At 31.3% G+C, this 24,171-nt stretch overlaps 5 protein-coding genes across 9 annotated transcripts; 2 read left to right on the forward strand and 3 right to left on the reverse strand.

Moving 5' to 3' along the window:
• The first annotated feature begins 9 nt into the window (after positions 1–9).
• Taf8 (TBP-associated factor 8) lies at positions 10–1,599 on the forward strand. The gene is made up of 5 exons (XM_012379973.2): positions 10–231; positions 459–745; positions 842–992; positions 1,080–1,223; positions 1,311–1,599. Exons 1-5 carry the CDS (start codon positions 102–104, stop codon positions 1,475–1,477), a joined length of 879 nt encoding a protein of 292 aa, XP_012235396.1. The 5' UTR covers positions 10–101; the 3' UTR covers positions 1,478–1,599.
• Vinc (vinculin) lies at positions 1,594–12,946 on the reverse strand. Of its 3 annotated transcripts, XM_067361141.1 has the most exons (21): positions 12,378–12,946; positions 11,028–11,135; positions 10,717–10,862; positions 10,369–10,645; positions 9,950–10,150; positions 9,640–9,880; positions 9,307–9,539; positions 8,416–8,782; positions 7,747–8,175; positions 7,419–7,510; positions 7,253–7,346; positions 6,837–6,881; positions 6,350–6,421; positions 5,709–5,735; positions 5,371–5,495; positions 5,059–5,298; positions 4,877–4,967; positions 4,636–4,671; positions 4,456–4,549; positions 4,294–4,331; positions 1,594–3,403 (listed from the first exon to the last, which is right to left on the reverse strand). In XM_067361141.1, exons 1-21 carry the CDS (start codon positions 12,432–12,434, stop codon positions 3,234–3,236), a joined length of 3,183 nt encoding a protein of 1,060 aa, XP_067217242.1. In that variant the 5' UTR covers positions 12,435–12,946; the 3' UTR covers positions 1,594–3,233. The 3 variants fall into 3 exon arrangements, with proteins under 3 accessions (XP_067217242.1, XP_067217243.1, XP_012235388.1); XM_067361142.1 differs by lacking the exons at positions 4,294–4,331; positions 4,456–4,549; XM_012379965.2 differs by lacking the exons at positions 4,294–4,331; positions 4,456–4,549; positions 4,636–4,671; positions 5,709–5,735.
• Positions 12,947–12,974: 28 nt separating this feature from the next.
• l(3)07882 (Nucleolar protein 14 homolog l(3)07882) lies at positions 12,975–16,895 on the reverse strand. The gene is made up of 6 exons (XM_012380187.2): positions 16,712–16,895; positions 14,730–16,627; positions 14,521–14,650; positions 14,022–14,189; positions 13,442–13,935; positions 12,975–13,283 (listed from the first exon to the last, which is right to left on the reverse strand). The coding sequence occupies exons 2-6, from the start codon at positions 16,475–16,477 to the stop codon at positions 13,037–13,039; spliced, it is 2,787 nt and encodes a 928-aa protein (XP_012235610.2). The 5' UTR covers positions 16,478–16,627; positions 16,712–16,895; the 3' UTR covers positions 12,975–13,036.
• A 402-nt stretch (positions 16,896–17,297) lies between these two features.
• Positions 17,298–22,015, forward strand: LOC105679656 (E3 ubiquitin-protein ligase MARCHF5-like). Of its 3 annotated transcripts, none has more exons than XM_067361227.1 (7): positions 17,298–17,462; positions 18,460–18,678; positions 18,751–18,916; positions 19,160–19,365; positions 19,495–19,813; positions 20,152–20,320; positions 20,414–22,015. In XM_067361227.1, the coding sequence occupies exons 2-7, from the start codon at positions 18,501–18,503 to the stop codon at positions 20,567–20,569; spliced, it is 1,194 nt and encodes a 397-aa protein (XP_067217328.1). In that variant the 5' UTR covers positions 17,298–17,462; positions 18,460–18,500; the 3' UTR covers positions 20,570–22,015. The 3 variants fall into 3 exon arrangements, with proteins under 3 accessions (XP_067217328.1, XP_067217329.1, XP_012235234.1); XM_067361228.1 differs by having other exon boundaries at positions 18,754–18,916; positions 19,157–19,365; XM_012379811.2 differs by having other exon boundaries at positions 17,299–17,462; positions 19,157–19,365.
• On the reverse strand, positions 21,211–24,019 carry LOC105679866 (2-aminoethanethiol dioxygenase). The gene is made up of 3 exons (XM_012380157.2): positions 23,378–24,019; positions 22,873–23,300; positions 21,211–21,716 (listed from the first exon to the last, which is right to left on the reverse strand). Exons 1-2 carry the CDS (start codon positions 23,675–23,677, stop codon positions 22,896–22,898), a joined length of 705 nt encoding a protein of 234 aa, XP_012235580.1. The 5' UTR covers positions 23,678–24,019; the 3' UTR covers positions 21,211–21,716; positions 22,873–22,895.
• Positions 24,020–24,171: the final 152 nt, after the last annotated feature.

Genomic DNA, 24,171 nt, shown 5'->3' on the forward strand with positions numbered 1-24,171 from the left:
TCTTGATAAAAAATGGTTTGAGTCTTGACTAAGTTGCAACAAACTAACCTCCAAATCTTCGAAGTTGCTTTGAAGTGACATATAAATTTATCAACATCAATATGGATGTACAAACAGTTAATACTCGAAGAAAAATATTGAATCAAGTAGTTTGTAGTATTTTAGTGGAATGTGGTTATGATACTTGTGAGAAACAAGCATTGGAGACTCTTACCGAAATGTTACAGTCATGTAAGACTATATAATTTTAATTTTTTAATAATTACAAGGACAAGTAAATTAAAATCAGATAAAATGTATACAAAATTGTGATTAATATATTGAAGACACATGATCTATAAAATAGAATAATGAAAGAAACAGGATTTATTTTTAAAGTTTCTTTATTAATTTAATCCATTAAAGATTTTTTCATCTAAATGTAAATTGTTCACTGTATTCTCATTCATGGATTACAGTTATTGTAGAAGGTGGGGCTTCAGCAAAAAATTATTGCGAACTTTCTGGAAGAACAGAACCTCTCATAGCAGACGTGATACTGGCATTAATCAATATGGGCTTCAAATTAGAGAATATAGAGATTTATGCCAAGAGACAAAATAGAACGGTTTTACCAGCATTACAACAACAGACACAATCAAAGCAATTAAATATTTTACAAGCTGGTATTAAACAAGGCCATCCATCACATATACCAAATTATTTACCACCTTTTCCTGATCCACATGCATATATTAGAACTCCAGTAAGTATTGATAGATTATTTATGAATAATATTTATGACTATATTAATTATATATAATGTATATATAAATCTAATTCCGTAATGAATACATTTCAGACACATAAGCAACCAGTGACAGAGTATGAAGCAATAAGAGAAAAAGCAGCAACACAAAAACGAGATATTGAAAGAGCTCTAACAAGGTTTATTGCTAAAACAGGAGAAACACATAGTTTATTTCTCACAGAAGATAACAGCATGTTTCCCCGTAAGCAAATTGTCAATTTTATTAATCGACTGATCACTCTAATAAATCAATGCAACACAATTTTATATATGTCTTCTTTGCTTTTAGTAATATCTTGTAAACCACAGTTTCCGAGTTATATCTCTGCTCTTTTACCTCAAGATCAAATATTTGAGCCAGAGACAGATTTTCAGTTTGAATCCACTCCTGTGAAAAAGAAAAAAGAACAACAAACCGAAGAGACAGAGGAAAGTAAGCCTCTTGCGAAGAATGTATATATAATACAAAGATTTTTTAACATATAGTTCAATTAACAAAAACATAAACTCTTATTTACAGGCAATCAAACACAAAACGAAGGTATAGAACAAAATGGCGAAACTACTACTCAACAAGATGTTATAGATAATCCATATTTAAGGCCCGGAAAAATCCCTAAAAATAAAATGCCAGGTACGACGATACTTGGACAGCAATCAGTAAAACGAGAATCACTTGAATCTTGAAAAATGCGACATAAAATATTATATATAATGTATATATAAATTCATATTTTATACTTCATCTGCATCTGTATCTTGTATAAATTATGATAATCATGGAATAAAATTAAGAGTAAAAGTCAAAACATGTTATTTTTATTATAAATGTGGTTACATAAAAGTATTTCGAAATACATCATATCTGTCGCTGAAAATTAATACGTACGCATCGTAACATTCCATATTTTATTACTTTAGAAGATTTTTAGAATTGATTTATACTATGTTATCCATTAGAAAATTACTATCGCCATATGGTTAGAACTTTCCGTTACACAGCAACATGGTTTGGGACAATATTGCACATATTAGCACCGCTTAAAAAAATATGAGAATACAAAGCGAAAAATTCTGATATTGATATCATTATGATTGCCACATAAAACTTATGAAAATAGTTTTGTATATATTATATTAATATAATGTACAGTGGCAGGTGCCTATAAAGTTTCATGTGAAATATCGGGAAATATCGTAATTTAAATAGAAAATAGAAATATTTGATTGCCAAAATTGTTTTTTTCTATAAAAGCTCATATACTCGTATACTATACTATATAATAGTACAATAAATGGTGATATATTTACGATATATCTTTTAAATTAATACTATTACTTTATATTTTTCTAATTTAGAAAAGTTAAACTTTATAAAGTAAAATTATATCTTTTAAATATAATTTTCATATTCTAACAATGTCAAAAAAATTGACTCAAAAATTACAGACTTGTGTGATTTCACTCTATATACATAGTTGTTTAATATATTTATATAACAATTTCATGTGTGTGATTATATTCGCTCTTATTTTTGTAAAAATATAACATTTTAGTTCTATGTGGCAATATTCCGTATGACAAAGGTTTTACTTATAAATATAAGTAGTTTTCACAAATCTTATTGTGTTTAGTTTAATTAGAAAGAATATTAAAAGATTTATAAAGACTTGTTTATTCATATTTTAATTCGAGCGTAGAAAGAGATTAATGAAAATATGTATTATTGCCCTATATTTATTATATATTGGTATTACTATTATAGTGTTATAAATAGCAGAACATTTTAATTCATGCAGGTTCTCTTCAATCAAAGTATAAATTTTTATAATCAGCATTTGTACTTTGTTTGGAAAAAATCTGAATAAGGAGTGAAATATTTTGCTATTTACAATATTGTTAGCACTGTATCATTGCACAAAAATTTATTAAGACTGTCATTGCTTGTTTTTTTTTAGCTTTACATCTTTCTATAAACAAAACATTTGCTTATTATTACTACTAATAAGGTACTACTATTTTTAATATGTATATGGCATACCAAACATTAATAAAATTTTTTATTTAAAATAACAAACTAAGAGATCAAAGATTAATTTTCAATCTATACTACATTCATGATTGTAAAGTGAAAAACTTGATTATTGGATTATTTCGTTAAAAATCAGAGTATAGAATCTTTCCTCCTAAAAAGTCTGTGTTACCAAGCAAGTAAACAAGTAAAAAAATAAATCAACAAAACAAAATGTCAGTCAATTTAAGAATATATAAAGCACATTACAATGTAATTAGTACTTGTAGTTTACGTAGAAATATATACTGTTATATTTTTAATATATATTAGAATTATGGAAAAATATTTCTACCAATATTTCTATGTGTATATTGAACACCAAGCAAAATCTTGCGGATTTTCCTTGAAATTGTGTAGTTTTCTTATCATTTAATATTGATACCAAGGCTGACGACGCACCCAGCGCAATTTCATACCGGAAGCGGTACGAATCTTTATGCTGGCACATTCTGCGGCTCGCACCGTTTCTTTCACGCTTTGCATAAGATTCTGAGCATTTCCGACAAGCATATCCGTTGCCTCCTGATCCTCTTCCGTACCTACGTGTACACATTACAAAAACATCCGTCAGATTATGTTAGAAAAATAAGTCTCTACATCAATATTCAAGTATATTTCCAAAACTCATTGCCGTCACTAATTATCAAATTTGTATTTGCAATATCTCGTAAGAAAAAAAATGTGTCATGTTATTAATTATCAAATGAATCAAATGGAATCGGCAAATAATATATAAATATATACACAAATTTCCATATGTTACATATGAATATAACTTTCCATCCTAAACCACTTCATATTCCATAATGCAAGAGCTTTTTGCATTGTAATTCCTATGTGGAACATTTTTATGTAAGTGCCAAGATGAAGAAGAAGTTCTATTTACAGTGGAAATTTACAGTGGAACCTAAAAATCTTATATACGAATATAATTTACATGCAGTATACGACTACCCATAAATGTACAAAATACGAAACTAGGTGCATATAAATGTCTTAATGTACACATAATATTAGATACACTAGATGGAAAGCGATTCAGTAATTACTATTAATACTGTAGTCTGAAAATTCGAATTCTGTGAACGGAGTGTATAAATCTAGCGATCGAACATGCGAGTCCTAGTATTTATGTACATAAAAATGCATGCATGAATAAAAATGAAAGTATATTTCAGTGCGAGGGATAAAATTGATGTTTGCTATGAGAGAAATTTTCCTGAAGGCAACACGAATCTTTCGGACGTCTGCTTATATGTACAGACTGTAATTCATAAATCATAAATTGCATTGTGACAATCAATATAATGATGAAATGTTACGAGTGAAAGATGATGTACTGATATTTAACATATATATAACAAATATTATTGCACATTGAATAAATTTGCTATCTAAATATCTGTTACAAGTTTTATAATTCACTTACTGCAGCCAATCAATTCATCTACGCCACGATGAGCAGACCTTATATTTCCCATAAAAATTACTAGATTAATGAATTGGAATATAATTTGTTTCCCACTTATTATCATGTAAAATTTTTGTAAAAACTTGTATATAAAATCAATATTGAATAACAATATTTCACCTTCGCATATTCCTTTCTGAGGAAAAAGTAGAGATCGCATGCACATGATGGAATGCGGTGTGTATCGCGTCGTCAAAATCAATTGAGGTGAAATCTTTAAAAGAACGAAATAAACACCATCGAAAGAGAAAGAGAGAGAAAGAGAGACAATAACATCAAGCAAGTTTACAACTTCTTTACCATAAAGCATCAGCTCTTCCCAGGTCGGGAGTGTCTCTATATGCAAAGAATTTGATTTTTTCATTAATTACAATGGTTTTCGTTTCTCTTAAACAATGTTTCGTAGAAACATTACGTCATTAGATAGTCATTAATAATTATTTTGTTATAGCTAATTAGTTCGACACGATCTATTGCCGAATATAGTCGACGTATGTATAAATATATATAAAATACATAAAAGAAACATGACAAACAGTACCTTGTGCTCCAAGCATAGTGGCTTTTACTGTCGAGAGTATCTTCAGTTGTGTTCCAATAGTGGGTATACGCTCGCAAACTTGGAGAAGATTCTGAAGAAGCAAAATCAGATCATGTGTAAAAAATTCTAATAAATTCGATTTAAATGCTTATAGACAATCAGCGATAGCAATGCACACGCACCGTTCGAATACGTTTATCGGTGCACTCTCTAGCGAGTTCCTTTGCGAGACGGGTCACTTCCTGGGAAGCTTCTGCGATGGCTTTGGCGCACGCGATAAGATCTCGTTTGTTGCCACCCTCGCCTCTAACCAGCCCTGACAGCCTGCCCATTAATATGGCCATTTTCTTCGCCGCGGCAATAATGTCGTTGTCCTTGCTCGACCATTGTCGTACCTCTTGGTGCAAACCATGGGCAGCCATCTGCGCAAAAAATTTCATAATGTAATTCCTGTTCTATTATAATAAGGGGACGTGAAGTATCATCTCTTTTACCATTATTGGTTGATTGGGTTGAGGAGCATGCATAAACATTTCTTCCTCATCGTCAGTCTCTGGGGGAGGTGGCCTTGGTGGTGGGATATCGCCTCCTGGCAAAGGTGGGCGAGGAGGTGCCACTTCTACGCATAACAAACAATTGGTGTCAATAAAATTTTATAACGCAATCTCTTCCCCGTGTCGTACACGTAAAAGTTCCACGATAACAACCTATAACATTCTGTTACACATAATTGAAGATGCTGTTAAAGATTGCTTCTTGATAAATCATAGATGTAAAAATTTGCTTCAAGATAAATCATATTTTAAAAATATGAATATGTTCAGGTAATTACCATCATCCATATTATAATCGTAGCAAGCTGGCAATCCACGTAGCATTAAAAAAAAACCCCCAGTGCGTGTTAATATATGAGACAAATTAAACATGTCATCAAAAATGCTCCTGCATGCATATAATTAAGTATTGTTAGCTTCCTACTGCTTGCACGTAAAAATAAAGATATCACGCAATCGACACAATGCTTTATGTCAATAAATAATTACTATATTATTCTTTCTATTGGATTATAATAAATGTAAATGGCATGAAAGCATAATAAATTAAAAATTGAAATACTTGAGATTATTAACACTACTTGCAAAATGATACTATTTATGAATCATGAGATGTGAACGTATGTGCATGATGAGGCAAAATGCAGTTGGATTTGTAAAATATAAATTTGTTAAATATATCTCCGACTTATGCAAATATACAACAAATTTTGTATTACACATAATTATGCATTTACTTCGAAAATCATTTTTTTTTCGCTTCTGGCTATTATTCATAATATTTTAATCATACTCATAACATTTCGCTTAATACAATACGAGCTTTATTTTTAGTCACTGCATGCTTCGTGTCAAGGATATATAAACGTTAGAACATCAAAAATATAATAGTCATCTCTGAAAAGATGCTACGAATTACCTCCATCATGAATCGATTTGTCTAAATCGTTGTCAGAAGTCAATTCTTGATACAAAAGATCGGGATTCTCTACTAATTGAAGCATATGATTAATATTACAGCCTAGCATCAATAAATCTATTTTTGATTACTGCTATTTTGATCTGCATTTTACATATTATAAAGATGAATGCGAGAGAGTATTAATGTAATGGATAATGAATTTTATCAATGATGATGTGCAACAAAATACACAGCTACTACTTGTGAATAATGAATACTACAGTTAATTTGAAAAAAATATCACAATATAAAAACTATATATATATAAATAATAATAAATATTTATAATTCTTTATATATTATAGAATTGTTTTGGTGTCTTTCATTAAATTATGTTTATAAATATTCAATCCTCGTTTCATTAATATATGCAGCTTTACGAATGCGTTTGTAAAATTATACGACAAACAGTCATGCGTAAATCATTTCAAGCTGAAAAAGATACCTTTAGGTTTGGAGTAATTATATTGTCGAATTGGAATTTGTTCATCTGCAAAAGACACATCAGACATACTTACTTATAAAATAGTTCTGTCTATCGTGCAAATATTGTCTATACATTCATATCTACATTTATTACTTTATATATTTTTAAAGAAAGACAAAAAATTATTAGCACAGAATTCTAACCCATTTTAACCAAGCCTAGAAATTATAGAAGTTTGCAACTAATTGCTAAAGAATAAACTACCTAAAATTATTGCTACTTGTATAAACCTTTTTCCAGTAGACAATGTTTTAATTGCACTGGTTAATTATCAAAAAACCGTCACCCAACAATAAATATTTCTTTTTCGGCTGCTACGTTCTATTTTTAGAGACTGTTACAGATTTATATGTATGTAAAATTTATATACTTACCGTCATTAATATGTAACTGTGACATGTCCAGAGACGGCACCAAATCTGGTTGAATTACAATGGCTTTACGAACTTGTCCAACATTGGCTAGCAACTACGAACGTAATGATAATAAAATAAATATTAAATTGCATCTAAACATTTACGATATATTATCAATACGTACTGCACGATTACTTTCTCTCCAGCGCGATATCGCAGCACTGTCATTAATGTTCATCGCCACCAATTTCGCATCTTGAACCATCGGCGCAACACCTGTTAAACAAAATATAAATATTAATCAGAAAAGAATTGTAATTATGACTTTCTTAAAATTTTATATCCGTAAATTGTACTCTTTCTTTAAGTCTATGTTTGAGAAATTTAAACAAGCTAATATTGTTTTATTGATGCATTCGTATTGAGTTTCAAAAATATTCATCAACGATATAAAGAGTTGGAATTCTTATCTTTTTATATTTAAAAAGAACTAATGTATAGAATATACACACTATTTTGAAGAACATCGGTAGCGTGATTCACTCTTTGTATAAAGGCAGGGTCTTCGCTATTGTCGCTTTCCTGTTTCGCTACGAGTATGACACGATTTGCGAGACGCGCGATAGACGCTGTGTTATCGACCATCTTTTGCGGCAGGGCCTTGGCGATAGCTTCCTCGCAAAGAAACGAATGCTTCTGCATTTGTTCTTCGGAAGTTTTGATAAAATCACCGCTGTCGGTCGCCTCGTCGCATAACGCTCGCGCTCTCTGCATCGTCTCCGCATACTGTTGTCGCAAATTTTCAAAATGCTCATCCGCGGCTTTACTATCCGGATAAGTCATACGAATTCGTCCTGCGTTGACCAACTGCGGTGTAAGAGATTCCACTTGCGACGCGCTGGCGGCTAGTGCTTCGGCCAGTTTCTTGTTTCCTCCACTTCCTGTAATAACAGAATATTAATATATATATATATGTACATGTATTAATTGACGTATAGATAATATTAGCTAAGTAGACACTATATTTTTACCATTCAAAAAATACATATTTTTCTAAAAAAGAAACAAAAATTGGTATATCTTTCAAAGCAACTTTTCTTTTGTTTTCTAAAAGATCAATGTACTAAAGAATCATAAGGTTATTATATCGACATGTCGATGTCGAGATCATTGTTACATACCGCCAGCTGCAACCATCCTTGCCGTCTTCGCCGCTCTGTTCGAAAACGTCTGCAACGCGCTTGTCTTATCATTGAAGTTTTGATCGCGTCCCGGTGTGCCTGTGGGAGCTAGAACGGCATCCGTAAATTGCTTGAGGGGTGTAGTAATGTCAATGAAATCCTCAACGACGCGAGATACGACGGCCTGTTGTATCCTATTCTTTAATTCGTAGAGTTTGTGGGATAGCTGTCGAGCTATCTCTTGAGCGCGCGGAGTGTTGCCCTGGCCATGAGCACATAGATCAGCAAGTTGGTGCGATAAATTGTCCACCTCATCGCACAATTGCAGAATTTCAGCCTTATGTATGCCTGGTAAACCCTCAGCCACCTATTGTTCAAACATAAATTTTACTGATGACAAAACAAGTCGCAAAGTTCTTAAAATAATTAATACATAGAGCGCCACAGGCATCGCAAATATTCTCTCGATAAAAAAAAAAAAAAAAATTTTTTTTAAGGTTTTGAATTAGCATCACACAAGAAAAATTTATTTTAACTAATTTAAGGCACAGAAAACATCCAAAAATTTTACTATATTAAATTCCAAATTTAAATTTTGCACTTTTATATGAAGAATAAAAATTATTGGACAGAATGTGCGATGCTTAGAACGCTCCGCAGCTCAAAAGAAAAGAACAAAAACACTAAAAAAGGGTTTTACGGACTCACATTTGCTATAGGTTGTTCATTCTTTCTATGCGCAGCATTGAAGATATTAAGCATTTTTAGAGTGAAAATGACTAATTTGTAATATCGTATAAAAGAAATAATCAATAATAACGTCCTATATATTTATCACACATTTGGCGAATGTTGAATTCAATCGGATTATAGGAGTTGGTTACATCATACCTTTTTTCCTTCGTGTATTATTAAAGCTATAGCCCTTTTACCGAGTCCCTTGTCATCAAGTTCCGGATGCAGAAGCCACTTGTTCGCTTGTTCTAATCGGCCCGCTACTGTGTGTGCTGTTTGTGCAATTCCCGACTTATCTGCTGCTACTAAGGCGGACGCTACTGAGCCGCGAAGCTCGTTTAACTTTTCTTTAATACTGCGTGCTAAAGCTTCCGCTTGAGGTGTCGTGCCTTTATAGAAATATATGTCATTTTCATTAAATGAAATTATGTTCCAAATATGTGTATCTCTTGCAATACAGTCAACGCGACAGAGATTTTAGAAAGTAACCTTTTTCATTCTGGCGCAATTCGCAGAGAGCATCGGTCATTGTGACAATTTGAGAGGCCAGTTTAGATATGGGCTCTGCTTGCGATGGCGGCAAATAGCGATCTGCCAAACGCGATGCTTGCTCTATTATTTGACGAAGGCTCTTTTCTCCTACGCCACCTCTTAGTGCCAATCCGTCATCCAACCAATCATAAGCAGCTCGTATCCTGGATTCTATAGCACTTTGAGCCTTCTTTAGCACCTAAGAACAACCAAATTATATCACAATTTCATAAGCTGCAATAATATTAAGCAACAGAAAATAGCTTACGGTTAATTGATCAGCGTCCCACTCTTCTTCATCATATGTTGTCAATTGTAACACTCGAATAATTTCATTCAGTTCGTCCGACATTCTTCCAGACAAGTAGTTACGATTTTCCGCTGCCTCATCCGCACCTTTTCCACCTTGTGAAATAATGTGGATAAAAATCTTCATGGAACAAATCAGAATTGGAGCGAGCGTCTTGACCTACAAGTGTGTGTATTCCATATGAGCATAGTATCTTATTAAATAAATTCCTTAGAGTGTATCTTATACTATGTGATAGCATTTATCAATATCTAATCGACATTTAATAAATATCTAATCAATATCTACTCAATATCTGATCAACATCTAACCAATATCTAATCAAACTCGAATTAAATAATAAATACATCACAATTGCATGATTTTTTAATATTTACTTGATCTAGGCAGCGCACTAATATTTCTCTGTGCACTTGATGTGTCAACTCCTTTTCACGAGCGCTCACTTCTCTCGAGACTTTACTGAGGCATGGGCTTAAATTCTTAAGAAAGTGTACCAAGTCCTCCATTGTTTCAATAACTTCAGTAACAGCCAGATAGTCTAATACGCGTTTGCATTCTCGTATGATCTTTCGTACTTCACTCTCGTCGAAACAGAGAAGCAAAGAACTAGTGCCTTGCAAAATACCACGTGAACCTTCAATAAGCTTTTTCCTAAAATGGAAAATATAACATATGTTATAATAAATTCACAAAGAATTTTACGCAAAAATTTCATAAATTACCTGGCAGGTCCAGAGTATGGATCTTGTTTCAACATAGCTGATGCTTCCTCCAAAAGACGAGAGGCACCCTCAACACGCTGCAGTGCCGCTGGCATGTCTTGCTTGAGCAAAGCATCGTCAGATGAATTTATCGTTTCTTTTCCGACCTGTAAATTTAATTTAAATAAATAATAATATACTTAGTACAACATACATACAAAGTAAAATATAAAAATTAAATAAAGAAAAAATAATTTTTAAATAAAAGCTAACATGTATAATATTTTTGATACGCAAATTTTTGTTTTGCATAAATTTTTGCATAAATTCACCTTTACAAGATTAGTCACTGCCATACTGACAGCCTGTACAGGCCGCCCCAAATCTGGCATTGCATTTCCATCTTCAGCTTCTTCATGTAAAATAACAAGTCTCGAGACCTATAAAAGACACAATAATTTTAAGAGATAATAATCTTAACAACTTTGGTTGAGAGAGTTGATTTAAACTTGCAAAAATGTAAATTTATTAATTTATATAAATTTAATAATGTGTGCTATGTTACATATGTATTTTATATAAATGTATATTTTATAAGATTATATCTATATAATTATATGCATATCATTTATATTATAATCGTGTAAATTGATAAAATGATATAGTCCACAGATAGCCAAAAATAACTTTTAATTTTTTAAATATATGTTAAAATCTATACAAATTTATAATAAAAGTTTTTATAATTATATATAGATTATTAATATAATTTGACAATTCAATTAGCTTATTAATCTCTACAGTCTAATTTCTTTTGATTATTTTAATTTAATTGTTGCAATGATAATATAATTATTCAGAAGCAGCAAAGCTTGTAACATCTTTAAAATTTATTAGTAAACATTAATGTATCTTGTATCACAATTTGCTAAATTTAATAGCTAGAATATATTGTATAAAGATAATATCTAGTTCAATATAAATATGTATTTCTATAATAAAAACACATGCATATTGAAATTAAGGATTAAAATTGTATTTAAACATGAAATGAGAGCCGCTTTATTAATATATTCTAATGTATGCAAATGTGTAGGATGCTCTCTCTATATGCTACCAACATGTCCTTTTTTGGAAATGTGGGGCTAATAATGTACAAACAGCATCCTCATAACAAGCAAAGGGATTGGGTTTCATTTCAGAAATTATGTGATAAATAAGTCTGGAAGATGAATTTAGTAGCTCTGTTCTATATACAGAGTATGATGTCATAGTTCTATATAAAGCATTCTTGGTGAAACAAGAAGGTTACACTGTAAATTTGACACACGATAAATACACGAGCTCATATTTATTTAACTAAACGTCAGCCGATTTTTATAGTGCACAGTGACATTAAATAAGTATACAATATTTATAGGAAATAAATAAAAGCACACTTCAATGATCACATAATAAGCGTTAAAGCCCAAAAAAACATACGTATAATTTCTCAGAAATATTTTTATATTTATAAAAATAAAATTTTAGTTAGAGAAGTGACAAAAATTAAGACATTCGCCGAAATTCTAAAGAAAAATATCTGTTGCGAAAAATGTGTAGACAAATTTCGTAGTTGAAGCGGCTTATATTTAAATACAACGATGAACGATAACGGGGAATAATTTTGACATTTTAATTACCTGCTGAGCCACAGGCTCGAGAATACTTTCAATAGTCTTGGTATGAAAGACGGGCATTTTTACTTGCTCCTTTTATTACAGTAAGAACGAAGAAAAGAAAGTGAGAAACAAGGGCCCTTTATGCGTAACACCAAGTTGCGCGACACAAGAAACAATTCAAGTGTAAACTCAAATATACATAAATCTCTCAAGATGTCTCGGGACAGTATTAGGAAACACCCATTCCCAACAGGAGCGATAGAGTGTGATCAGACGCGATCCGTCCACTACATCCACTGTTTTTAATCACTCCGGACCACTCCGGACTATCGTAGGTTCAGTCTTGGTTGTTGCGCTCACCATACTCGGAATTACATTCATACATCACCTTACCGATGACGAATTTTCGTGAATTACGCCATCTACCAAGTCGACTAAATAACTCTTACGATAACGCTTTTGATAAGCTCTTATCGACAGTACATTTTCTTATTTTTGTAGATTTTGCATTGCAATATTCTGCAAATATTACATATATTATATACATATAAATTTCAAATACGAAAAAATAAACATAGAAAGATAAAACTTGGGTATAAAAATATATAAACCAGAAAATAAAAAAAAAAAGATTCTATTCTGTACAAATTACATATTTTAATTTTCACGTCTTTCTCCTTTCATTTTTTCCTTTTCATTTTCTTCAATTCGCTTTGTTGCATCGCAGCCTCTCCGAAAATTTCCTTTACTTTACGTTTACGTTCAACATCGCTCTTAATTTGTTGCGCGATTTGTACTTTAGCTAAGAAGTCTCGATCTCTTCTTACTTCACGAATCGCGCCTTTGTATTCTCTCTTATACTTGTGTAGCAATTTCTCCCTTTCTGCTTTTTCCTTCGACATGGGTTTATGGCTCTTGCCATCGTATCTGCAAAAAAGTATTTGAAAATAATATGTTAGCAACAAATTATTTTATGTATAACATTCTAAAATATAAATTATAAACAATAAATTTTTTCAAAAAAATTCTAAATTTACAAATATATAGATAATAAAAAAGAAAAAATACATGAAATAGATACATACATCGTCATTATTTTCGGCTCATACGTCCTTAAAGGTTTTGGCCTCTTCTTTTCAAGCACAATATATTCCAATTTGTTACTTCGTAAAAGTTTAAGTGACTTACGCAACTCTTTTATGTGATTTCTTATGTTCGACGGATGCTTTTTAAATTTATTTTTTTTCAATAATTTAAGAATGGGCTCAAATATCGAGTACACTGCCTCTAATTCTTGAAGCTGGCCTTTGAATTCTGATACTAGATTTACTGCAGTCAATAAAGCTCTTATCCTGAATTCGTCGTCTATATTCTCAAGGATTAAATCATTTGTCGACATATGTGCACCATTTGTGTCAATCGCAATTTCAGATTCGTTAATCACTAGGGCTTTACACGTTGCTTTAAATGGTGGTATAATTCTAATTTTTTGTGTTAATTCTGCAGGTGTTGCTGTATAAATAATCCCTCGTAAAAAATTTATTACAGATGGTGCAAATCGTTTGCTGAGTAGTGTATACTGCAAATTTAAAAAACAATTCAAATGACATATACTTCCATAATTTTATAATTGATTGATAGTAAAAAAAAATCAGTTACACTTACCTCTAAAATAAGTGTACATATAAAAAGACCTTTTGAGATATCACTTCGATATTTCTTGATGTGAGCTCTCAGCAATATTTGCGACATAAATATTAAGCAAGGACTGACAACAGGATGCCTGAAGTCAGACGTTGGAAATAACAAGGATACCAATTTAAAAAATATAAGCTGAAATCAATAAAACATATATTAATAAGTACAAAACACATAAGTATACATTTTTTATAATAAATATCATAATTTTATTATATGCTTTTTTCAATTTTAGATATTACATAAGTATAAATTAAAATAGAATAACATATCATATATTGTTTATTTTAAATTTGTTACAAATGTAATATATGGAAATTATCAAATCGATTACAACTCTTTTTAAAAATTCTTTCATATTCTTTAAACTTACAGATATATTCAAATTTAAATACTGATGTAATATCTATTAGTAAGTAAAAGCAAAGTTAATCAGAACATCTTGTATCTGATCTTATATCCATACCGTATCCATGTTAGGATATATTTTTTGATTTTTCTCAAACATCTCGTGCTTCTCCTTAATCACTTCTTGTATACAAGATTTCGCATTTTCTGGGTTCATCTGTGCTAAATCATAAAGATGAGGACACAATCTGAAATAAAAATTAGATAAATAACACACTGTAATACATTTAAAATATACTTAAAACTAGAATTATAAATCACTTTTACCTGTCAAAGATTTGAAAACATTTAACTAAATCATCAGCATTTTTTCTGGAAGCCCAATTATTTATATGTTGTATTAAATACACAAAGAGATTTGACATTTTTTCTTTGTTTTTGGCATCTATTGTCCAATGATTACATTTTATAATACGATCTACAATAACCGATTGATAGTCTGCATTATAATTTTCCAACAATTGTTCTAATTCTTTAAAGCTGTTCGGAGCACTATATGTGTAAGGTAGTTCTTTTCGTGCTTTCTCCATAATTTTTTTTCGCTTTAAGAGATCCTTCCTGATATCTTGCTTATTAATTTTGTCAGACACATTCTGCTCATGTATAGTGTTATCATTTTTCTTCAGTATTGATTTGGAACAAATTTGATCCGATTGATTTAGTTTTTTAGTATCTGTTATCAGATTACTAACAAATGTAACATGTTTTTCAACAGTTCTATCTTCATCACTAGATAATTCTGATTCTTTTAAATCTGAAAAATTATCTTCAGATTCTCCATCATCTGAGCCTTCAACCTCTGAATCATCCTGGCTTATTTTTATGGCTTCCACTGCTTGTTTTCCTTCCTGTTTACTGCTTTTTGATTTAATTTCTTTCTCCTCAACATCATTAATGTCATTAACATCATTAATGTCATTAACATCATTAATGTCATTAATATCATTATCATTACCATCATCATTGTTGACATCATCATCATTCACTTCATCATTATCAGTCTCATTATCAATATTACTATCATGCTCATTATTGATATCATTGGTTATTGAATTATTGTCATCAGTGTCTGCTGTAATTGCTTCCATCATGAAACCATCATCAAGATCATCAGCAGATTTATGTTTATATCGATTATTAACATCAGATACAAATCCTTTCATTCTTGCCAATCTGTCAGCTTCAAGTGCCTCTAATTTTTCTTTCTCTTCTTGAATAATATCTTCTTCCGACTTCAATTTGTCACATGGATTACCTCTAGCTTCAAATTTCAGTTGCCGTACAGCAATATCATAAGCATCAACTTTGGCTGTCTCCTCAGTATCTTCATTTGACTTTTTAGAAGCAGACATAACAGGTAGAAGATCTTTCCACTCTGAGTCAAGTTTCTCTGTCAGATCTAAGGTTTGCTCACGTATCTTTTGCTTTTCTGCTTTCCGTTTCTTCGATTCTGCAATGAGTTGATCAATAAGATCTTTCCTGGATAATGTGCCTTCTGATCTTGATAGAACTCCTCCACCAAAATGAGCCTCCTCTACAAAATTTTTATCCAGTCTACCACTGACACTGTCATTATCACTAAACTCTTCATCACTCTTAGGATCATCAAATTTCTCAATTTCTTCAAGAGTTTGACCTCTATGAGTCAATACTTCATCATCGTTCAAATTAAATATATTTTTCTTTTTATGCGCCTTTATACGTTCCTTAGTAAATCTTGCCATCGCTTTATCTTCTGCACTCATAGCAGAATTCTTTTCGCCTATACGTTTGTCTAGGAATACATTGTCTTTATTTTTCAATTTATATTCTTGAAGAAGGCTCTGCTTTCGCCTGTTAATAGCTTTTGCCCTCGATATGCCTGGAAGTCCTCGATCATTTTTACTTTTTCGACCCAATACTTTCTGTTTGTCTCTATTAATGTGTACTTCAAAGGGATTTAATAGTTTTTTGTTCTTCTGATTGTGCTTCTGTTGTGCAAACTCGGACAAATTCTTTTTCGTGGCTTTAACCATTTTGAATAGCTTTACCACAACTTAAACAATGTAAAAGAATATTAACTTTACTGTACGAAGATAGAAACAAGCTAGTTTAATCTCATACTAATCATATTTTAACACATTTCTCTCACGTTCAAGGTTTAGCAACATAACCTCCAATTACAACTGTAAATATAAGATAAATGTTAATATTGCTTGAATGTTGCAAAATATTTATAAGCAACGTTCATCAACGCTTTTCTTACTTACAACACATATACATACATATATGACAAAGTCTTTTGTCAATAAAATTAATCCGTAATAAGTCACACGTGCATATCACGTGTTAGCGTGTTCAACAAAGACAGACAGACAGACAGACTGACCGGGCTGGCCACATTTGAGACGCATGAAGCAAGCAGCAGAACGGAGAGAGTACCGCAACGCGCCAAGATAAACAGAGACAAGCATCATCCCTGAGATTCTTTCTCTCTCGGTACAGAATCATTTTAGCCAAGACTCGAACTATTTTTAACCAATAATTAAACCATTTGGTTTGAGTCTTGGCTAAAAATGGCTTCGAGCCGAGAGAGAAAGAATTTAAGGAGTGATGCTTATTCTGTCTCGCAAGTGCTGCTTAAATGGCTTGTGCATGTGTGCGATATCCCCTCCGATGCCTCCATCATGCTACTTCTTGCTTTTGAAATCTGGCCACACTGGTTGGCAAAAATTCTAGCGGAAAATTATTGAAACAAGAAGTTAGCATTGCGGATAAATCAGGTTAAATAGAGGTTTGAATCTTTACTAAGTACGGTTTATGTCTCTGCTAAGTGAGTTCGAATCTCCACTAACTACATTCTTTCTCATTGACTGGATTTCACTCTGTTCTTATGAGTATCAGAAGTCATTTAATCTGATTGAACTCTGTTATAAGAAAGTATCTTCCGATTTTGTCTTTACCCCCGTTGTGCCAAATCTAACATGTGCTACAAGAAACCATATGGAATACTCTGTTTAGGTATATATGTATAATAATAATTCACTCGTCACAATTATATCATGAATTGTGTATCGCATCGAGTGCACGATGCGTCAGTGGTGCGTCGAGAACAGACGTGACTGAACGATGACATTGGACTTATTAGATTCGGTTCTGAAAAAGTCAATTTGATTTGCCAACCGAAGTTTATATTTAACAAAAAGATAGAGCGAACAGACGAGATAAAACGGGTAAAATAATTGATCTTATAAATATCGAGTAAATATTAACGTGAAACGTGCTACATATAGAGCTCGTCAGGAACATGCCTATCGCGCCACTACTCCGTGAAATGTATACAAATCACAAGTACAAGCCGAGAACTGTCGGTTTTTCTTTTTTTGCTTTTAAAACCACGGTCATTATATCTTAACATAGCACTAATCGTTGTGCGGTCAAATCGGAAAACATTACAGATCCGTGAAAACGTTGAAAAACTTCGCAGTTTCGCAATTTGCAACTTTACGCAATTTCTGTTGCTCTCACGCGTTCGGATAGTTTTTTGTTATTTGTGCATTCTTTTTTCATTATTCCGCGAAAGGAGAAACAATCGCTCGCACTCAGCTCGATTTACGTATGTTACATCGTTCAGTAAATCACATCGACATAAGATACAAAAAGTCTGGCGTCTGCCGTTACTTTCTAAATTATTCGATATGAATGCATGTCATCATTATGCAAAATATTAAGATAAATATAGCGCGATAAAAAACATTTCGATGAAGCAATCTGTATTATGATGTAATACATAAAATTATGCGGCATAATACATTTTTACTTGTGCACAGCAAAAATTTTAATTGTATATACATAATCTACATAGTCTTTGTTATTATAACCTTTCTATATTGAAACGTCAATCAAAACTAATAAGAGAGCTTATACGAGTTTTTAATATAATTTAGTGCCCGTAAATCACATTTTATATAAGAGTGCAACATATATAACAATATTATTTTAATGATGTTTATTTAAGATGGTGATGAACTTGTAAGTGCTTTGGTTCGCTGAAACACAATGTCGGACGATAATATGCCACATATTTCATATGGGGTTGACAGTCGTGGAAGAATAGTGCGTATTGAATCAGGGATAACCAGAGCAAACATTAGGCGTCTTCCAAGCATAGAAGAAGCGTTAAGGAGACTCAGTACAAACCTCAGAGCTGAAAGACTTGCCAGTGAATCTAGTAATGGTAATGATGTTTGAAACAAGATTTTTTGCCCAACAATATTTATAAATTATGTTTTCTATTCTTCTTTTATAGCAGAAATATCTGATTTAGTGGTAAGAATGGCACCATCCGAAGAGGAAAGTTCTCAGAATGCATGGGATGATGTGACAGATCAGGAGCTGTCAGTTGATATTACTGATGGCGCATCTTCACCGAATCAGCGTACCTCTAGTGTACCATCATTAACTTCTGAAGAAGAGTAAGTTTATACTTGTCACCTGAAACAATCATATATTATGTGCATTAGAAAAAAGAAAAAAATATAGAACATAAGTTTAGGAATTCCAATTTTTTAAATTTACTTATATTAAAACTCTAAGGAATAGTTTCAAAATAATATGTATTTTTTTAATTATTCTCTGAAAATTAAGGTGAATAATGGCAATTATTTTATATTTTATTTATATCATTTAATTATAACATTTACCTTTTCATTCAGCAGGCGATACTGTTGGGTATGCTTTGCAACAGATGAAGATGATGCTACAGCAGCCTGGGTCAAACCATGTCACTGTCGAGGCACTACAAAGTGGGTTCATCAGGGTTGTATACAGAGATGGGTCGATGAGAAACAGAAAGGTCATGCTAACCACTCTGTGGCCTGTCCGCAGTGTAACACGGAATATATTATAGTTTATCCAAATATGGGTGAGTACGTTAATTAATATTGCAAATGTTACGTTTTTTTTTTTTTTTTTTTTTTTGCGGTAATATCTCGATCATCTCTCTCTTTCAATTGTACTGCCTGTAATGATCATACATATGAATCAATTTCAGGTCCATTAGTCATAATACTTGATACTATTGATGCAGTTATCTTTCGAGTATGCCCTTTCATTGCTGCTGGAATAGTAGTTGGGTCTATATATTGGACGGCTGTAACTTATGGTGCTGTTACTGTTATGCAAGTAGTGGGCCATAAAGATGGCCTTACCATGATGGAACAAGCAGATCCTTTAGTCTTACTAGTTGGTTTGCCAACTATTCCAATTATGTTAGTTTTGGGAAAAATGCTTCGGTGGGAAGATCAAGCTCTTAGTTTTTTAAGACGGCACGCATCTAAAGTTCCTATTTTGAGGCATTTTCTACCAACTAGGTTCGTATTTATCGTACTCCTAAATGCAAGAGAAATCACTTTAATTTATGATGTAGAATTTTTTATATTTTTTACTATAAATCAAAACATATTTATCGAATTTCTTTAAATAGTACACATCATAAAAACATAATGACAACAGCAAGTAATTTTCATTTGCGAGAATAAACAGAAATCAAATTTTATAAGAATCAATAATTAGTTTTGTGTGTAGGAATTAATAATAGGATTATAAAATCAAAATTATGGAACAAATCCTAGATCATACAATTAGATGACGCACGATATATCAATCAGATTACTCAGCCTGCAATTTCAGTAATAATATATCGTTACAGTTATTCTGATGAGGACACAAGTGTACAATCTGAGGATATACCACCAATGAATGATCCAGTATCTGCAACCCGTGTTCTTTGCGGTGCACTTCTATTGCCAACCATTGCCAGCGTATGCGGAAGATTATTCTTCGAAAGTATAAGCTCCAATTTCCAGAGAACATTATTGGTACATATTAATTCTTCAAATTATTGTACTAAAATGGATTTAAATTTAGTATCACATATATTATACTCATTTTTCTATTTCTTATACGTACAGGGTGGTGCTGCTTTTATAACAATAAAGGGTGCTTTCAAGATATATCACAAACAGCAACAATACAAGAGGCAATGCCAGCGGCGCGTAATGGACTATACAGAGAGCAATGTGGCATTATATAGAAGGCAACAAGATTCTGAAAGCGAGCGAAGTTAAATATTGCATCAACGAATATTTGAATGCCAATTTAATGGGTGTAAGAATTATCTTTTAACGATAGAATTAACTTTTCAAAGGTAAAGCAGTTTGACTTTCTAATACTTCACTTAAGTCTGGAAACAATCTGGCCAATGTAATTGTCATTGATATAATATACATATATATTATATAATCTTATAAGATATTTTATATATTATATAATATATATTATATATAATATATAAGATCGTGTAACATATTATATATTTATAGCAATTACAATACGGACATATAAAGGAAGTTGTATATATGCATACAAAATTAAGTATTGTATATCGGCATTCTCAACATTTAATTTAAGAATATGTTCTCCAAACATGAGGAAGGTGTTGGACAATGTTAAGGTGACGTCTCCTTTAAAGTAACATTTAGAATAGTAATACTTTTTAACAATTATATTAGAGAAATAATACTCTCTTTCTGCAATCTTCCTTGTATGATAAATGAAACCTGAAACTGTCACCTTTTCTTTATATTACTCTTCTAGTTATTATTAATCTAAAAATCAAAATTGAATTTTATACATGTCATACAATAGAAGATGCAAATATTATCGAGGAGAAAAATTAGTGAGTTAATGGATAAGTTGCTGTGACAGATACTTGTTATAATTCTTTATTGTGACCTTAGATAAAGATACACCTACAAAATTCATATGTATGTACATATATGTGTAAAGTATACATTCATATATACACGTACATATTATGTACATACACATGCAAATACATGTAAGTATCAACACATAATATACTTACATACAATTTATGCATATATATCTATATACAAGTCTACCATATTACTATTGAAATCAAGATATATAGGCTATATTTTTTAATTTAATTTCACATGTAAATGCTGTCATAAAATAACCTGTTGCAAGATAAAATTTCTTGTTCTATACCATATACATTTATTATAACGTTTTGTTTTGTAATGCTGTTACTTTGGGGATTTGAAGCTGTGAGTGATGTATATACACCTAATATTTGGCCACTGTTCCCAAAATCATTGATTTAAAAAACACTTAATAATCATGTAAAGATTGTCCGAATAGCCATTGTCCGTGCAAATAGTGAAAGTATTTCCAACGTCGGCATTACACCTTACAAAGATACAAAACAATGTTATTATTTTTTATATAGAATTTATCTGAGTATTCAATTTTCTAATTGTTTCGAAATATATCCGGTATATTCGAGATCTGCTAAAACTAATCAAATGATAATGGAATACATCGTTAATTGAGTCTTAATAGCGTTATTTTGTAATTTATATTTTAGTGGTTGGTTTCCACGATGTCGATTTACTGCAACCACAATTTAATCGGGTTTATATTATTTCTTCTAATCAAACTGTATAACTATTTCAAAGTACAAGATAAACCACTATACTCTAAATCAATCTATTTTGTACAATAAATTATCATTGAACACGTCCAATCATAGAATTTAAAGAAGGGACTCTTAGCAGCAATTTTTTACATCATACATAAATATTTCTTAAACATATTTCTTGCGATGCAAAAATAATTAATTAAGTACAGTTTACTCTTAAAAAATGATTAATTTGATAAATTATGCAGTTTCTTTAAGTACTTTAGTTTTAAAATTAAAAAAAATTTAAAAAGCTAACATATTTTTACATGAAAAATATCATGAAACAACTTCTGAAAACAATGTTACTTGAAAGTAACATATACAATTTTTTCTATAATTATTATAATGTTCCTAATTCCGCGTTAGGAATTTATTAACACTTGTTTTGAACTATTATTTTAATCTTTTATATTTAAACTATACAATTTACCCGTTTTTGTGATAATCTTTCTTTGTACTATGTATCGAGAAAATACATCAAATATTCCTAATTCAAATTTAGCTTACAATTTATAATAATAAATATTTTGTAATAAATAACAAATATTTGGAAAGATAAAAACTTAAGATAAAAGAAATATATTATTTAAAACGTTTTTTTTTTCTATGAAAAATAAAATTTATGAATGTAAAATATTTTGTAATAAAAATAAATAACTAATTATACATTAACAAAATGTACAACCTATTTATAAACTAAAAATTAAAAATGGAAATGTAGATTGATTCTTCTACACTCGTCTTTGAATTCTTTTGATCTTGGTAGAAGCAGTTATGTTAACGATATGTCTTGATTATAAAAAATTCAAGTTTTGAATATCTTATATGAGATGAAAATCATATTACATAAATATGTAAAATATTGAAAAAGGTAAAACTTACAAATCAAAAAAATGAAGATTATTTTAGTTGCAGTAACTCTTTAATGGAGGTCCAATGTATTCTAAACTCGTGGAATAAAAATCTGGTGGACTTTCTATGATCGATAACTGAACTTCTTCAATTATATCTGTGGGTTCTGTACATAACTTAGATTTGACAGTCTTAAAGAATGTACACGGTCTTGGTCCTTTGCCATACTCGTCAACATCGTATGGTGGGCTGAGAATATCCAGGAAAGCTGCAGGACCTTCAATGCATGAAATTTCATGCAGATTCTTTTCCGAAGGTGTAAGAATATAAGCAGGTAAATTATTATGAAGAAAAATTGGTCGATGCCTGACGGCTGTGATTTCCTCGTTCCCTTTAATTATATGATCATGCTTTGTCTTCAAGCTGTAGCTGTTTAATTCCACCATACCACTGATTACCTATATTAGAATTGATTGATTTATGCACTGTGTATCGTACAATTCTAATATGCAAAAATTTTTAATATGCATTTTACCTTTAACAAACCATGCATTCCAGGATGATCATGCATGGGCATCCTGACTCCGTGTTTTAGTATGAAAATCGCAATTGTTATGTCCTTGTTTTCGAATATATCTATTACACACATAGGTGCCGGCTGCCTACTGACGTAATCGAGAGTTTTCTTATCAAGTTTTACATCCTCAGCAGTTATCTTGCTTATCAAACTATATAGTTTGTCCAAATTTTTCTGGCAAAGCCGGTAGCTGACGTTTCTGCAATCACCAAACGTTTTCATCGCCTGCTTTGCCAGAACTTCAATCGCCGACGCCATAATTGTAATGCGTCACCTCTTTTATACTTCTTTTACGAAGATATTATCTAAATCGATCGACTAGAAAGTATTTATATTCGTATATCTAGAAAATGCATCGCAATCTGCTATCTCACATTTATCGATGCGACCACATTCATAACCTTAACTGCCATTTGTATATGATAATACAAGTTCTCATTGATACAAAACAAAAGATCAAATAAAAAATTTTGAAAACAGTGATGAATTATCACATGCAAATCTTGCACATACAAAGTTTACGTATGTTTAAACAGATTTCGAACAACTTTTATTTCAAAAAGGCAGGAGCAGTGTAATTGCTATCGAGAAAGTTAACCTTTGTTTATACATACGCATGCATATATATATATATATATATATATATGACAGATACACATATTATACATAATCTCTGATTATGTATATGCTTTTCGTATTTTCGTTGCATATTTAAATGAGCGATAAACTCATTACATAATGTTTTTATCCGC

Source organism: Linepithema humile, chromosome 1 (genome assembly GCF_040581485.1).
Source record: "Linepithema humile isolate Giens D197 chromosome 1, Lhum_UNIL_v1.0, whole genome shotgun sequence".
NCBI classification, from domain to species: Eukaryota; Metazoa; Arthropoda; class Insecta; order Hymenoptera; family Formicidae; genus Linepithema; species Linepithema humile.